At 39.0% G+C, this 17,730-nt stretch overlaps 1 protein-coding gene across 1 annotated transcript in view; it reads right to left on the bottom strand.

The window, feature by feature from the left end:
* Positions 1–17,730, bottom strand: part of GLDC (glycine decarboxylase) — a 39,119-nt gene that overhangs the window by 20,225 nt on the left and 1,164 nt on the right. Inside the window, 5 exon segments of the mRNA XM_030968944.1 lie at positions 498–694; positions 991–1,138; positions 1,703–1,780; positions 4,600–4,764; positions 8,700–8,835. Coding sequence (XP_030824804.1) covers positions 498–694; positions 991–1,138; positions 1,703–1,780; positions 4,600–4,764; positions 8,700–8,835 — 724 coding nt within the window.

Genomic DNA, 17,730 nt, shown 5'->3' with positions numbered 1-17,730 from the left:
ACTCTGCTTTTGTTATCTCTTCATCCCACAATGTCACAAGAACTATAGACAGTTCCACACAAATGGAATTCTTGAAGCTTGCTTCCTCAAAACTGAAGGCAACTTTTAGTCTCACAGTTTTCAAAAAAACAGGGGGCTCAGTACAACACCATGGTCATCTGTTGTTCACAAAGGCTGCAGAAGATGGTCATAGGGTGGTTTTTATGGTTTCTTATGTGTTAATGGGATCTCTGGGAGACTTTAGACAGGATATCAGGTAAAAGATTTTCAAAGAAAGGATTCTAAAGCATTGGAACAGGCTGCCCAGGACATGACAGCATCACCATCCCTGGAAGTGTTCAAAAAATTTGTGGATATGGCACTAGAGAACATGGTTTAGTGGTGAACATTGTGGTAGGTTGATAGCTGGACTTGATGATCTTGAAAGTTCTTCTAACCTTAAGAATTCTAAGACTCAATGACTTCAATCTTCACTTAATGGCTGGGGGAGCCCTTACCTTGTGACACCCACCATTCTGCCTGGCATCATTCTCACTAGATTTTCCTTGACAGCAAAGAATGCTGCATGGGGTCCCCCATAGCACAGCGGGACGCCAAACCTCTGGGAGTTACCCAGGACAACATCTACCCCAAACTCTCCAGGAGGCTTCAGAATACAGAGGGCCAGAAGGTCAGTAGCACAGCAGGCGAGAGTCTGAGAACAGAAACGCACAAAGCAGTCAGCCTCTCTTCTAAAGGAATGGTGTCTACATGGGAACTAGGTTTTTAAATTTAGTTTCAAAGAGTTCCACATCACTTGCATGGAGTTGAAGTGCAATGGTTGTAATGGTTATGAATTGCATGTAGCTGAGATGGTATCTCATTAACACTTAGTTTCTACGAATATGGCTGTTTGATGCATCAGAGTGATATCTGTGTGATATCAATATGATGCATCAAACAAATAATTTTTGTTGGAGTAATAATTTGTTTGGGGTAAATAAAATTTACCCCATTCTGATGAGCTCTTTCAACAAGTTCAGAGAAGTCCTCAATCTTCCCTTCAGTGTCTGGATACTGAAATAACACTCCACTGATATCCTTTCCACTGAAATCCATCTCATGGGGTAATTTGAGCTCCGTAATAACACCTGTATAACTGGAAACAAAAACATGCAGAAGGTAAAATATTCAAACCACCTCCAACCTTGGAGTGATACCTCATAAAATGTTTTCATGGACTCATATATAAGACTCTTTTCTTTAACATATAGACAGTTGAATATCTTTGCAGTGCTAAGCACTGAGAAAGTTTCACATCATGGTATATAGTACTGAAGAAGAATTGCATTTGATATCACCATCAGAAATACAGAGCAAAGCAAACAGAGAATGCTTAAGATAACTTGCTTCCTAGTAAAAGAAAAAATGACCAGACTGAATTCAAATGTCATTTAAAAGTCAAATGTATGTAGTTGTGCAACAATTTAAAGGAAAAATTAAATATTTTCTTTTTATGATATGTTTAGTCTCTTTTTAAACTGCCTTAATTTCTTTGCAGTTGCATTTGAACTAGAAGTAATGCCAAATGATAACAGACTTCTGCTTTTAGTTTGCAAAGAAAGCACAGGCCAGAAATGTTAGGTATACAGCAAACAGGCACAGATGGAAAATGATTCAGTGTAAGGGAAAAGATATGGTGGAAAATGGAGGAAAACATTACTTTGCTCTAGTTTGGACCACTGCTATAGTTTGAGGGTGGCATCGGGCATCTACATAGAACTTTCTCCTTTTGTTGTGTCTGTTAAAAAAAGAAAAAGAAGGTTTACACATCAAAAATAAATTGTTTTTCATGGAAATAAATTAGCTTATTTTCTAGAAGTGAGTTTTTCTATGTAAAAAGGCAGTTGAAAATATTGGTTATTATAACCAGATTAAATGTAAGATTGAAGGACGTTTCTGCACATTTACATTTAGAAAGTTCATTTCAGACACTCAAATGAGAATCATACATGGCAAAAATTGAAACAGAACAAGAAGCTAATTTTAAAAGCCATGGGAATGGCTCCACACACTCTTTTAAAGGAATACAACTGTGGTCTTTAATACAGACTTTTCAATGTTGCCCTGGATTAAAAAAAATGAGCTATTCAAGTAGGTAAAGAGGGATGAAGAAGATGGGTCCCTGCTCACAGCAGTGGGGATAGAACTAGGTGATATTTAAGGCCCCCTCCAACCCAAACCATTCTGTGATTCTGGTAAGTTTTCTCTGTCACACTGAGGCTTTGAACTAGTGAGTAGTTAGAAAACTATTTTTACACATATGAAACTATGATTACACAGTCTCTGCTGTGTAATCACCTTCCTGATACACAGTTCTGAGTGACCTTCAATAATTTCTCATATTTCATTTGATTTGCAAATTGATTTCACATGGCCCTACAACAGGCATCCATGAAAATAGATTTGCATATACCAATAACAGTTTCACTTTTAGCAACTTAGAATTATGCACTCCACACTTTTTTAAAGCTTAATTTAATCACTGATGGAAAAAGATAATGCACATCTTCAACTTTCATGGCCGCAAGAGACTCGGGCCACGGTCCATTAGATCATGTGATAAAAGGTCCTGTGCATCCCCCAGAGAGGCAATGGCAGGTGGGGGAGCCCAGATAAGACCCTGTCCCTGCTGCTCCCAGGTACTTCTCAGAGAAAATCAGCTGAACAGAGACCCATCTCCACAAGTGCAGAGGAGCAAAGAGCCCACTCCAATTCATTAATTATCACAAACAGGCACACCATCTGCGTGCCTGCCCCCACTTGGCAAGTAGACATTATGGGATGCACAAGAAAAGCATCTGGGGATCACAAACACGTCTTATTATGACATGTTTAGGGGGGAAATAATACAGTTAAGTGATTCTGCGAGTAATAATTGTAGCAAAATAGGGGAGTAAGGGGATAGACTGGGACAGTCACATATAAATAGCTGGTTGCTGAAGTTCTTGCACCTAACTAGTGAAGTTTAGTTAGGTGCAAGAACTTCTCGTTAAATGCCTTTCTGATTCCTTTCATGGGTAAGCGGACTCTATATTCTCTGTGTGTGCATGTGCGTGTGTGTGAGTGCCACTGGAGTCAAACCACAAAGGATCCACATTTCCATAGTGCAGCAATTGAAATGAGTGGAGGGAGTGGAATGGAGTGAGTGCCAGCAACTGGAGCAGCACATCAGCCAGCAGAAGCCCTCATGTCTGTGGTGGTATCAGTGGGAGCAGGTGTGTGTCTGCCAGGAGCAGGGCTGTATCCTAGGCAGGGTGACTAGACTCTTTCCAGTACGTCCATGTCTCTGTTGTACAGGGGCAGTGCGCACAGCACTGTAGGATACGGGCTCATCAGGGTGGGAGGGAGGGATTTCCCCCTGGCATCCTGGTAGAACTCCTCCTCCCATGCAGCCCAGGAGATTGTTTGCCTATTGGCCACAAGTAAGTACACACTGCTGGATTGTGTTCAATCTGGTGTCACCCAAACCCCCCAGAAGCCTTTTCAGAAAAGCTGCTTTCCAGCCTGCCAGATCCCATCATGTACCCCATATGCCAGTGGTTGCTCCTCCCCCAGCTGCAGGACTTTGCACTTCCCCTTGTTGACCTCACAAGCTTCCTGTCAACCCGTTTCCTCCAGCCTGTCCAATCCCCCCTGGAAGGCGCCATGACTCACTTGTCCATCATCTGATCCTTGAATCACCATCAGCAAGTTTGCTGAGGATAAAGTCTGCCCCATCACACAGATCATTGATTGGACCCAGTGTTGCCCCTGGCTTATAATAACTGTCCTCCACCTAAAGTTCATGTCACTGACAAAGCATCCCCTAGGTTGACATTCTGACAGTTTTCCATCTATCTCTCTCCCACCTCATCCAGCCCATAATTTTTGGTTTCTCTGTGGAGATTTAAGGGAGACCCACTGCTCTCCCCTCCCAAGCCAGTCACTAAACTGTAGAAAGTCATCAGGTTGGCCAAACATGACTTCCCCCTGTGTTAATTCATGCTCCTGACTCCTTATCCCCTTCTTGTCCTTTACATGTCTGGAAATGGTTTCCAGGGCTAGCAGCTGTCCCATCATCCCACTGAGGGATCGAGGCGAGTTCCCTGCATATTCATTCCTCCCCTCCTGGGGACAGGAGTGTCATTTGCTTTGCTCCACTGCTGAGGCACCTGTCCCAGTCACTGTGGTTGTGCAGACACAACTAAGGGTGGCCTTGTATCGGTGTCAGGAGGCTCCCTCAGCAGCCACGGGTGCAGCACATCAGGACCTGTGTAAGTCCAGTTTGCTTAAGTGTTCTCTAGCCCAACCTTCCTCCAACAAGGGTGAGTCTTCCTTCCCCTAGAATTTCTCGTATGTCCTTAGTTTTCTGAAGGCCTTAAATGTCTGAGTTAAACATTTACATCAAGGCTAGGAAGTTCTCTGGGGGCATGGCAACATGGACTCCAGTTGTTTAGTGACCTGCTCACAGTAAGAAGGCCACACTCAACATCAATCCATTGCCTACACAGGGATAAATACCTTCAAATTCCAAAATTACTTCCTGCTGTGATTTAACCACACTTTTAAACACAGTACCTGTGACATAATTGCATGGCCTCTGCAGCAGCTGTCCCTTCATCCAGCAAAGATGCGTTAGCCACATCCATCCCTGTGATATCACACACCATAGTCTGGTAATTTAGGAGGCTCTCCAGCCTGCCCTGGGATACCTCTGGCTGGTAAGGAGTGTACTGGGTAACCCTGTCAGAAAAAAGTTCTCAGTTTGGGTCTAAGAAAATACATGTGTAACAAAGTTATGGCATATACAACTGAACTTTATCACATAAAAAATAAATAATATTTAATTAATATGGAAATTTGTTAGAATACAGTTATCTTTAAACATTGTAGTTTTTACCTTCTGGTGTTGACTTTTTACAGGAAAAGAATTCTGTTTCTCCATTTTGAAAAGAGAAATTACTTTTAAAGCAGAGGTGTGAGGGCATTATGGAGAAGAACAGAGTAAGCAGACACTGAGCATGGAAGAATTAAATCAAGTCACAATATTCAAAGGAGAATGTGTTGTTCAAGCTTATTTAGATATTGCCACAATTTTTCAATACTGTTTCTGAAGACCTTTATTTATCAAGTCTTCTCCACCCTTCTAAGAAGAAAAGCAGTCGACATTTCTCAGAATCAAGCTCAGAAGCATGCAATCCTTGTGCAATGACAGTTTCCATAAGTGTTAGTGGAGGGAAGTCAGACTGATGTAAGTTTTATCTGTTGTCATTTGGTGAATGAAACAGTAGTGCAATATAAGCAACTCCTTCAAAAATGCAACAATCTAAGTGACACGCTCTATTGCAACAGTCCAGAAAACGAAGCAGCATGGGTCCAGGGATGAAAGGCAAAAACAGAGGTCAGACCCTCCTCTCTGCTGGAAATTTGGACACTGGATTATGCAGTAGTTCAGGACAGACTTTACGCCAGGTTGAATTTAGAGTAGCAGCCAGAAACGAGTGGTAAGTGCAAACACTTGTGGCCTCTGTTTTCTCAGGATGGAAGAAAACAGCAGTTTGTTTCCCTAAAAGGGCAGTAGCAAGTCCTGGACTTTTGAAAAATGAAGTGAAGGTATAAGCTTTCCAGAAAGACCCCAGTATTTGGAAGCTCAAGTTGTGTAAAGTCAAGAGAAGGTAAAAACCAACAATCTTTTAAAAACAAGCTGGAGAACTTGGTATGGAGCAGGATGAGAGAAGTAACAAAATAGTAAGGTGAGAGAGAAAGCAGGAGAAAGTCCTGAAGAGAATAAAAAAGCTAGAAGAAGGACATATTCAGTAAGTGAACTCAAAGTGTAATATATTATGCTAATACATTAACCATCTAATTTAATGAAATGTCTGCTTGAATTATTCACATACACTATTCAGTATAGCAACAGAAAGCAATAGCTATGTATAGAGTACATAAATCTTGATGATTTTCCCAAAACCTGTAAGGTTTTTTTGTCAGTTTTGGCCAGTTCTAGCACTAAACTAATTATCATCATATGACTGCATAGTTCACAAGTGAGACCAAGTCCCAGACTTCATGTAGCCTTGCTAATCCCAATAGTAGGGCTTTTTTCTCCACAGCAGCTAAACCCATTGTTCAGTTTGCCAGATAAACTTTCAGTCTGGTAGTATTAAGATTTCTTTTCTGTATGGTCCCCCTGCCCACTCAGTTCTCACCAATAAAAAGAACCATTCCAAATACCTTCTCATGAGCAATGACTTTTATTGATTAGTAGAAGAAATTTCTCTCTACCTAAAGTTTTACAACTGTGTTTTCTCATTTTATTTCACCTAAGGGCCATTTCTTGTATTTTAATTTGCAGAAGAAACTAGAATTAGATCAACAACAAGAATTAAAACATTGTGACTAATTGAAATGCATTAGAGAATTCCTGCTCCACATAGCTGGAAAAGTACACTATATTACAAAACAAAATTAATGAAGCCTTATGACTTTGATGTTATGGTTTTTAATGGTCCACACATTTGAACTAAAACAAATCCATTTCAGAAAAATGGGGAAAAAACCAACTAAGAAATCTTGAATTCCAGTACTGACACAAACTACTATGAAGCTTAACAGTTCCACAAATAAAGACACCTCTTATAACATAAGCGCACTTAGATAAACACTCCTTTTAAAGGGGTTTTTTGGCATTTTTTAAGCATCTACATATTTTAATTGATTCTACTTCTCTACAAGTTCTTCAAATAAAATATCTGGCTTTAGTCTGCATTCTGTGTTCTGCCTGAATCTATACTACATGGTAAGTGACTTTTTAAAGTAATTTAAAAGCAAACTCTCTAAAAGTAATTATTGCACAGTATGTAGCTATTTTCAGAATGCAATGCTTTCATTACATTCTGAATGTTACTAACTAACAAGTTTAATAATTTACACTAGAGATGTGAAAGACTGTCAAGGATGTACCATGCTTCGTACATGTTTGTATTCTTACACATTTAATGTCTGGGGGCAAAGGAATCAAGTAAGTTGAACTTTGGGAGACTTCTAGTTGCTCTAACAAATGCCAAGCAAAGCAAACACAAGTTATGTAAGGGAGACAGAACAGACCAGATGCAATAACCCTGAGCTTGTAGTATTTCCCTTGGAGCTGCAATGTGAAGCGTGTCAGCATGGAAATTGTTACACACTCAGCAGAAATAAGAAGTCCGATTTCTTAAACAGCTTCCATAAAGCCTGCATAGTTGTTTTAGCACACATGCACACACACATATATGCTTTCTCTCCAACAAATATTTTAGCCATCACATTAGCCATCTAATAGTTTAACTTTTAGCCATTTAGTTTGACTTTACTGGACAGTGCAAGATCAGATTTCTGGACAAACGTTGTTTCATTAACACTATATAACTTTTTAGGATTGAAATGTCTGCAGTTCATTTTGTTCCACTTACTTTCTAGTTATTCTTGTCTTTGCTTCTACCAAACAATAATTTGTTTCCTGGTACTGTATTGAAATATTTAGATTGCATATGTTGCAAAAAGTGAACAAGGATAAGGCCAAATAAAACCTTGCATAGATGTATTTCATAGATTCCTTGACTTCAAACACTGCAGCTTTTCCACCAGTGATGCAAATAGAGCCAACAAATCTAAAAATAAATAAGACTTAGAGGTCTACAGATATGTAGACCCATTTATGGCAACCCAAAGTATAAAAAACACATAACATCTAAGTAATAATGACTTTTTGCACTGAGTAATATGATCCTTTTGTTCATTGTGGGGTTTTTGTTGTTTGGGCTTTTTAAAATATATATAAAACCTTTAAATACTGATTTTACTAAAATAAAAATTACTCAGGAATAAAGTAATGTAAGTAAAGTAACTCATTTTAATACAGTATAAAAGAAGCATTCTAGTGACTGGTGATAGGGGAACTTGTAAACTAAATGAGAAAATGCAGGATGACATTCAGGCTGCTGGAGAGTCTGCATGAAATTTAGCTTTTCCTGTTGCATCATTCCTGATACAATTCTTTAGAAACCAAATTGTCAACTGGATGATCTGAACCAAGTACAATATTCTCAGCCTTTTCATAAATGAATAATCTTATTATGGTAGTTCAATGTCACTGCTGTTCACCAAAGAATTATTTGATCAGACAAGAAAGAACTCACTTTATGGGTAAACATTCAAAAAAAAACCAAAACCAAGAAAGATATACTAAGAGAAGAGACTTTAGAATTTTCTACTTCCTTAGAAGTTTCTTACTTCCTCATCACAAAACCATGATCATAGTATTGCATAGTATTTAACTACCTCCACCCAAATTGTGTACACCAGTGGAGGAGGGACTGGTTTGAAGTTAGGCAAAAGTTAGGAAAGAATTACTTTCGTTTAAGAGGTAAGTCTCTATACTTCCTTAAAACAAACATGTAATTTTGTATTAGTTCATAATATATAGGAGCTGTAAATAGAAGTCACAAAACCAGTGGCACATTTTACAAAAAAGAACATCTTCTAAAGTAAATTTTAAGCTTTAGCATGAACAACACAGTTTCTACACAGTAGGATACACATCCTTACCAAATATATGAAAGCTCTGGTAAAAAAAATAGGTTTGTGGGACAAATGTGTACTTATAAATATACATTTAACAATAAAATGTGTTACATTACCATCCTGCATTCTCCAACAAGTTGCGAGCGATGGGCTGAGGCACTGAGCAGTTGTAATAACCCATGCCTATATAGGACCGCCATATCTTGTTCTTCTTTGCAATATTGTATAGAGTTTCAAGGATTTCGTTTTCACCTAATTGGAAAGACAATACGTCAGAATGCTACAGCTAGGTGTAACAGTAACAGTTTTTAACCGAAATGTCTTCTACCCCAGTGTAAAAAAAACCATTGGTGGTGCAAGTACAAACAGTAGCAGAATGAAGTGCAAGTCAAGAACAGCAAAGATAAAGCAGCAAACAGGTAAAATACTCTAGGGAAGTTTAAATTCTGCCAGAATTTTGAAAATGCAACACCTGAATAATAACAGGGTTCCAAAGCAAGTGGAAAGAATAGTGAGAGAAACAGCTGTAGGCAGAAGGAGCTCTTTCTGTACAAATACAATGTACATTCAACCCAGAAGAGACCCATCTTGCACATGTACTAAAAAGTATCTCAGGAAACATTTTCTGTTAGCTGAATCTTTCAGAATCTACATTGCTTGAAGCCATTGCCATCCACAGCTGTCATTTAGTGTTTCTATCGGAGTCATATTTGCACAAAGTGAGCTTACACCAAGCACCCAGGAATAATTTCTTAGTATCATAGAACTTTACTTCCTCACATTTTCCCTAAATTAATGATAAAACAGAACAGTTCTTTTAATTCAATTTTAGCATGCTTCACCAGTTTATTTAGAAAAAAATAATAAGAGTATTTCTAGTTAAGACATTCCAAATGAGATTAACTTTCAAATGAGTCTGTCAATCTAGTTTGAAGACACTACAAAAGAATGATTTTGAAATACATAGAATGAAAGCATTTGCATTCCCTCTCTCCCCCAACCATAGTTTACTCTTTGGTCTTGCTTCTCAGTGTCCTGAAAGCAGTGCAAAAATCACACTGAGTCAACCTGTTCCTAGCAGTCTGTGAATAATGCTACAAATATCTGCCAAACAGCAGTATTTTAAAAATATATTAGTAGCTGAGGATGCAAAAGGATGGTCAGTCTTAAGATCACACAGACAGATAGGTCAGCCCAACCTAACAGACCCAAATGAACTGGAAGCCAACCCTCCTGGGTGAGGGAAGCAGATGTTTTTCAATTCTTCCCCCAAATCTGACCTCAGAGTTTGCTGTAACGGGATAGTTACACCAAGTTCTGTTCCCTCTGCACCACAACTTGAAGATGTCACTTTGTACTATAATGCCACAAATCACAGAATTAGAATACCTCAGGCCCTGTATGTCTCAAAATCTATTTTCTCTCTGTAAGTTACTCCAGCAAGAGATATCAAGTCAGAATAGTTAATTTTCTAGAATGCAGTGGCAAATAATTATCTAAGTTTTGAATTAATTTCTAGAGCAACCACAAACAAGGATATTAGAACTTCAGCTCTGATTTCAAAACTTGTTTTTTTCCTTTCACACAAGTTGCTGCTATTGCATTTCATGCATAAAGATTATTTTTTTTTAAATCTCCAGGTTTTCAATTAATTCCTTCCATAGTCACATTACACCTTTCACAGAGTTTTTTAACTGATGTTCAGTTCTCATTTCAAAGTTCATTTCTTCTCTGCCTTTTACTCAGTGTTACCATTAGATCTAATGTATGAAGACTGATTTCTTAGTTTCGGTAAACTGCATTTTTTTTTTCTGGAGACTTGTTATATGCTTGTTAGGTTTGAACTCAGCAATGTCCAGGGCAAAGTTTCTAAAGTATAGTGAAAAACTTCATTCCCCAGAACTCTTCCCACAGAGTTTTTAGTAAGAGAGAGGCAGTTGTTTGTTTAAGTAAGCTTTAACATAATAGAGGCCTTCCTCTACCACTTGCAAAAAGTTTGATGAAAGACAGTTTGGTTGCAATTTCAGACAGAGGCTTGTGCTCTTGCATAATTCAAACATCAGTGATTTCTTGGAAATGGTAATGAATTTCCTTGTTTAATTCCAAATTGCAGTTGAAGGCAGAAGTTGGCTATCATTTAACTTGCTTGCCAGCTCAATATCACACACAAAAATGCACTGAGTGTGGTTTCTGCAGTAAACACATACCACAAATACTGCACAATGTGATAGATAACATTTCCTTTGTTTGCTCAAATGGGCTTTTCTTCTTGAGTTATTTCTCTGCAATTGTAGCTAACAACTACATGCAGCCATTGAGCTTGTGCTGGAGATCTCTGAAATAAACCCGCTTGCAAACTGATTGAAGGCACAAAACCAAAAGCCTACAGAGGCTGCAAGCAGCTTAGGTAGAGATTGTGATTAAGAGTAGAGCCACACTCCATCTAGAATACCTACACTGAGAGGTTTCAATACTGAATATATTTTTAATTATCACATTTTAATGAGCTACCTGTGAAGACAGCTACACAGTTGATTTTAAGCAGAGTGGCAAAATATTGGAGGCCATACTCCTTCCACTCCTGCTTCACCTTACTTCCCTTCTCCTTTGGTCACTACAAGGGCAATGGCAGCAGTACAGCTCAAAATACATCTCCCACATTTAACAGGTCTCTTTGAAGAGATCAGGGATAAAGACTCCTTATCCTTTGCCTTCTACTGCCTTGAAGTACTTCATCACAGTACATCTTTAGGAAGACAGTTCATAAATATAACTGGAGTCCTGAATAAGGGAAAACAATAGCCCCTGATTTATCTATTAGGCTGGCTCACCTATGACCAAACATAGATCCATGAAGATTTCATTAATTCAGTGTTTACTTTACACTGATAGGGTTCTGAATTCAAGTAAGAGTGATGCAGGTAATGGTGAGAGAAGTTAATACAGAAGCTGGAGTCCAAAGACCAGAGAGCAAGGCAATGAAACAAACCATGCTTACCATTACCACCAGCACCAACAGCAGGGGATGGAGGAGATACAGCCGGGCTCTTAAAAGCTCTGTATGCATAGCAGGAGGGCCAGAGGCTCAGGCTGGAGACAAGGACAGCTGGGCCCAGGAGGACAGTCCAGCACTGGACCAGGGACTCCACCTTTTGAGGTTTTGTGTTCTGACTGGGTGAAGCCCTGAGCAATCTGCTCTGACCCCACAGCAAACTTTGGGTAGGGGCTAGAGACTCAGCTGGGTCTGTCTCCATCAACAGCCTTATTTCCCACTCTGTCGAGCCTAGGTTTCAACAGTGTATTCCCATAATGTTATTTGTGAAAGGGGCCTAACTCTTTATTGATCATTTGGAAATAACTAATGCTAATACAAAGGCAGATGAATGTGAAACACAAGAGTGATCTTATGTATGTTTAAAAATTGATTTTTAAATTAATAATGAAGTTGCTACATTTCCAGTTTGGTCCCCAAGACTGTCACCAACTCCGAAAATAGTAGACTTTTTCCACTATATATAAAGTATAAAACTTGGAGCATATGCAGTGGAAATGTTGTATTATTCTAAATATTTATTAATTTATTTAAAACTAAAACATAAAGGATTCTTAAAAATTTTAATTACATAGTTTAAAAAACATAGCTTGAAATATTTTTGGTTGTGTTACTAATTTCTTAATTCTCCCAGCAATGAGATTAAGAACTAATATGCAAAATGGGGAAATAAAACAGAAAGAAAAATTTACTATATTTAAGTAACGGTTGGACCCTGGCCACTGTCACAATCAGCTGTTTGTTTCCAGTGTTCTAAGAAAAAGTGATTGAAATGGCTTTACTATAGACTCATTTTGTTGGGTGTACAATAAAAATTCTTTAAGAACCTTGTTCAGCAAAAAAATTGCCAGCAAAGTCGCTGCAATTGATCTTTATTCCCCTCATCAACTAATTAGAAATTATGATCAAAGTCAGTACTCAGAATAATGTCCACTGCTTTTGCTGTATTCCTTTCCCATAACTGGAGAAAACTTACTGAGGGTCTGAGAGGTTCTGCAAAGGCAGTTCCAGATTGCTACATCTACAGATAGCAAAGGCAGAATATATCACAAAAATAGTAAGAGGGACTGAATTATCAGATCACAAAGTGATGTAACTGTTATTTTTGCTACTGTTTTTGTAGTTAGTACAGTAACTTGCCTTGAACTTGTGAGATACCTGCAAAATATGGCACTAGAGAAGGAGAGTGAAGAAAATACAAAAGGAGCAATTCAAGTTATACAACTTTAACCACGCAACACTAAAAGAAGGTTACTATTTGTCTGATATACTTTTATTCACTTTGTATCAGATCTTTAAAAAACAAACTAGTCTCTGATCAAGGAAGCAAGATCCCTAGAACTGCTGATAAAAGGGGGATTAATTTATTTCCCTTAATTAGGTATTTAATTCAATCTCTTTTAAAAAAAGCAACCCAAAACCAGATTATATTGAAGAAAAATAGTTCAAAGCACGGTCAGGCACATAGTAATAAAGCCGTAGGACAGCAGAAGGCATATTCCGGGTGCTGTGTGCCCAGCTTCAAGATAAGGGCAGAAAGCCAAGGTGCCTGCCCTCCCTCCTTTCACTCAGCTACCTGTGCTCAGCCAGCCACCCTGGCCAGCACACACAGCCTGATGCTGCCAGGAGCCAAAAGCAGGGGCAGGCTGAGTAAAACAGGATGCCTTTCCCTGTTCAGCCCACAAGGGCTGCTGCCTGTGAAAAAAAGAGCAGCAGCCTGAAAGTGTGTGAGGAGCAAAGTGCCCTGGGTGGTAATGCAGATTCTGCACTATGTGTGGCAACACTCTGGAGGGTAACAATTACCCCTGCCACAGGCATCTGAATCGTACTGCCTGGACACCAGCAGCAGGGAACCTGAAATTACTAAATAAATTAGCTCTAAAATCCTGTCCAACATTAGGACATGATTATAAATTCACCCAGAATTAATTTTTAACTGGCATTTAAAATATAAAATCCTATTATAGAAGATTCACTGCAAAAGGAGCTGCTAATTTGGAGACACAAATAGTTTTTATTACATTGTAACTGCTTCTGAACAGTATTGCTTCTAATAACGCTTAGACTGGAGGCCCAATTGCATTCTTGAGATTTTAGGAACTAATGCTGACAAATTCTAAAATTTGAGAATGTACATGGGAATGTTTGAGGAAAAAAACTGGTGGAGTTCACAGAAGTATTTGTTTAATTCAACCTTTTAAAAAATTCAATTCTTGAACTAGAAAGCAGAAATAACAAACATATGCACAAGACCTATCCATTACATATAAAGATGGACATACCATGGCAGCATTGCAGGGATAACTGTGACTGACACAGACAGTAGGTTTGTAGGGATAAAATATAGATTAGTCATAGAAGATAGTATGTTCCTTTATTTCAAATGGGTCAATCACGACATATGTGCTAAAGCACCTTCAATACCTAAAGAAAGGCTGATTGCTCAAGTTTCCTCATTGAACCCTGGGAATAAAGCTCTGTAACACCAGCTGATCCCAATTAAGAATCAAACAGATGTCTCGCCTTGTTGTAAATACTGACTGAATAGAAGTTACATGCCAAAATTAAGTTTTTCCTTAACTGTATCTGCAGAAAAATCTGACTGTAAAAAAGCCCCTCTTCCAGAATTAGTTCAGGTACAGGACTGAAATTTACTGTTAGCTGAAATCAGACATTTTGCTATTTCACTCCTACTGGAATTCAGTGGCATGTTCAGGAGGTTTTACAACACAGTCAGTGGACTCATGGCAAGAGACACTTTTAAAATGGCTTTTTTTTTAGTCCCAAAATGGACATAGCTAATGCTTTCATCTTTCATACCAAAGAAAGGATTTTATTTCAGAAACCTCTTAGCACAAGCTACAGTCCTTCTCTCCTCCATCACTGACAATGGCAGTACAAGGAAAAAATCTGCCAATACAGATGACACTAAAAATTATTGAAAAAGCATTTTGAGTGTAGATGCACTTGTACCATCAAAGCTTGGCATTTACCAGAACAGCTAGTCATTCAGATTTAAGAAATACAGATCATGAAATCATTTAGGTCGAAAAACATCTCCAAGATCATCAACTCCAACCTCTGACTGATTACCACGCTATCATGTAAACCACGGCACTAAGCGCCACGTCTAGTTGTTCCTTGAACACCTCCAGGAATGATTCCTCCCTGCACAGTCCATTCCAATGCCTGACCACTCTCTCAGTGAATAAATTCTTCGTGATTTCCAAGCTGAACCTCCTCTGCCACAGCTTGAGGCCATTTCCTCTTGTCCTGTCACTTGCTTCCTGGGAGAAGAGGCCAAACCCCACCCAGCTATACCCTCCTTTCAGGCAGCAGTAAAGAGCGATAATGCGCCCCTGAGCCTCCTTTTCTCCAGCCTGAACAACCCCAACTCAATCAGCTGCTACTCACAGGACTTGTGCACCACTGCTTCATCAGCTTTGTAGACTTTCTCTGAACACTTTCCAGTACCTCAGTGTCTTTCTTGTAGTGAGGGAACCAAAACAACACACAATTCAAATTCTGGCCTCACAACTTAAGCGCCAAGAACAGGGGGACAATCCCTGCCCTGCTCCTGCTGGCCACACTATTGCTGGCACAGGCCAGGATGCCATTGGCCTTCTTGGCCACCTGGGCACTGCTGGCTCATGTTCAGCTGCTGTCACCAGCACCCCCAGGTCCTTTTCCTGGGGCAGCTTTGCAGCCACTCTGCCCCAGCCTGTGGCACTGCCTGGGGTTGGTGTGACCCAAGGGCAGGACCCAGCACTGGGCCTTGCTGAGCCTCACACCACTAGCTTTGGCCCATGATCCAGCCTGTCCAGACCCCTCTGCAGAGCTTTCCAGCCTACCTGCCCTCAGGAAATGTCCAGGTAAAAAAGGTTAAAGACTTTCTCTCTATATACATATTATGTTCTTCAGGGAATAATGAACCTTCATTCTTCCACTGAAGAGTAGGTCTGTGCTAAAATGTCTAGGAAAGACAACACAAAAAGAGTGTGCTTCTACTGTAATCAGAGGTTTTATTTATCATCAGTAGAATATGCAATGCCATACAAACAAGCTCTTTAACACAAACTCCATCCACAGGAGCCTCTTTTTTCTTTTCTTTACTGCTATTGCATTTGATTCATTTTCCTTATTTTGGACAACTTGTGAGATTATCAATGGAAGGATCTGTAATGTGATCTTTTCTAGTGACACACACTAGAAAACTTGAAGATTATATATCAAATGTACACATCAGATATACACACCTGAGATGAGGTCTACAGCTATGAAAGCTTTCCAAAACACCCAAATGTAATTGCAGAGACCCGTGATACACAGACATGCTTCTTATGGTGAGTGTGTGGTTTTCTTGAACTACACGTCTAATTCTATCTGTAAGGATTGACTTCAATGAGACTTCAATGTAAGCTCAGCTGTGTTTGTTACTATAAAGGAGTAGCTCTAGTACAGCTCATTTGTTCAGCTGCACTCCAATTTGTGGAGTCACTATGATTACATTTTTGAATTATAAAGACAAGTGGAAATTGCTATATTTGTAATATAAATTTTATAAATGCTGAAGCTCATTGAATAACATGTTTTGCATTGCCTTGTTTTGTTCTCTCTTTCCATGTGTGAGAGCATTCATGCAAATAAAAACAAATGGTTAAGTTAAAATATAATACAGTTTTCATGACACTGCCAAATTTTGCTAATTCCCTTTAGTAAAAGGCATATGATAGAGAAATAATGTCCCATCCTTACATAAAAAATACCATCCTGGTCATTGGAAAGTGTTCTAACAGTATATGAAAGCAAGCTTCACTCAGATTACAATGTGATGGGTACAAGATGTGTGTGTGTTCATTGTGATGTTGCACAACTTTAAGCTGAGGCTTTAAACCTTTCTTTTAAAAGCTGTGGAAATTTCTGCTACCAGTTCAGGGGAAAACTAGTGACAAACAACTACACATTAAGCTATAAAAGGCAGTCCAGCACACTGGCTGCAGAAGAAAAACACAGTCATGTACAGAAAAAAAGGTTTTCTGTACCTCATGCAAGCATCTCTTTTGAAAACTCACTGTAGCATGCTGTGCAATGTGAGACTCTGCATCACAGTTACATTCTTTCAAAGTTTACTCTAAGGGAACAAGAACAGCATAGCAAGTGGAGCAAAATGCCAGTGAACTAAATACACTGTTAACTAATGAGGTCCTGTTACACAGTGAGAAATTGCCTACAACAGGACATCCACTAACGCACCACTGTGTAGGAGACATACACTCACAATTACTAAGAATCAGCATTTGAGCACTGCGTCAAGATTGTGACTTAGGCTGATGCCACCAGTTTAGTTTTTTAGTGCCCACTACCCTGTAAAAATTTTGTAAGAGTATCATATTAATTAATAATAAAAACTAATTATTAAAAAAATTGGAAGGGCTTCTAAAGCATAATTATTAGTGACAAACTGCATTTCACTCCTTCTACTGACCTAAAAATATAGTAACCTAAAAAGTTTTTGTCTTTGAGGTTAGTGAAAATCACTTCTTAGTCAGGGAATACCTTGATTAAAACACATTAGCCATAAGGAAAATGCCAAGCACTACTTTCAGCAGTTATACAGACAGAAGAAGGCTGTTAAATTCTGCTTTTCTACCCAGCCTCTCCCCATTTTAACTAAACAGAAAGTTCCAAAAGAATAAAACACCATTGTACTGATAAAACATTTTAGAGGTAGAAACTATCATTCCCTGCTGTATCCCTCCTGGCTAGACTCTGTCTTTTCAGGGTCTAGTTTTCCTGGCTGTTCATTGTGGTGCTGCCTCTCATGCGTGATGTCATCTCAGAGTAACTAGATTGAACTGGCCAGGAACCTCACCGGAGCTGCAGGCCTGAAGTTTACACTCAAATTACAGCACACTGATGAGCAATGAGAAAATGCCAGCAAGTTTTCTACAAATCAGGCAAAGGATTGTGACACAAAAATGAAGTTAATACTGATGTAGCCGGATCCCATATCTGAATGGCCATTGAGCCTTGTTAGTTTTAGTGTAATTGTTTAGCATTGGGGATTTTAATGTGTTTCTTTCACTTACAGGACT

The sequence above is a fragment of the Camarhynchus parvulus genome, chromosome Z (assembly GCF_901933205.1).
Source record: "Camarhynchus parvulus chromosome Z, STF_HiC, whole genome shotgun sequence".
Classification (NCBI taxonomy): domain Eukaryota; kingdom Metazoa; phylum Chordata; class Aves; order Passeriformes; family Thraupidae; genus Camarhynchus; species Camarhynchus parvulus.
Note: the sequence above shows the minus strand (reverse complement) of the source record. Positions and strands in the feature narration are given on the sequence as shown.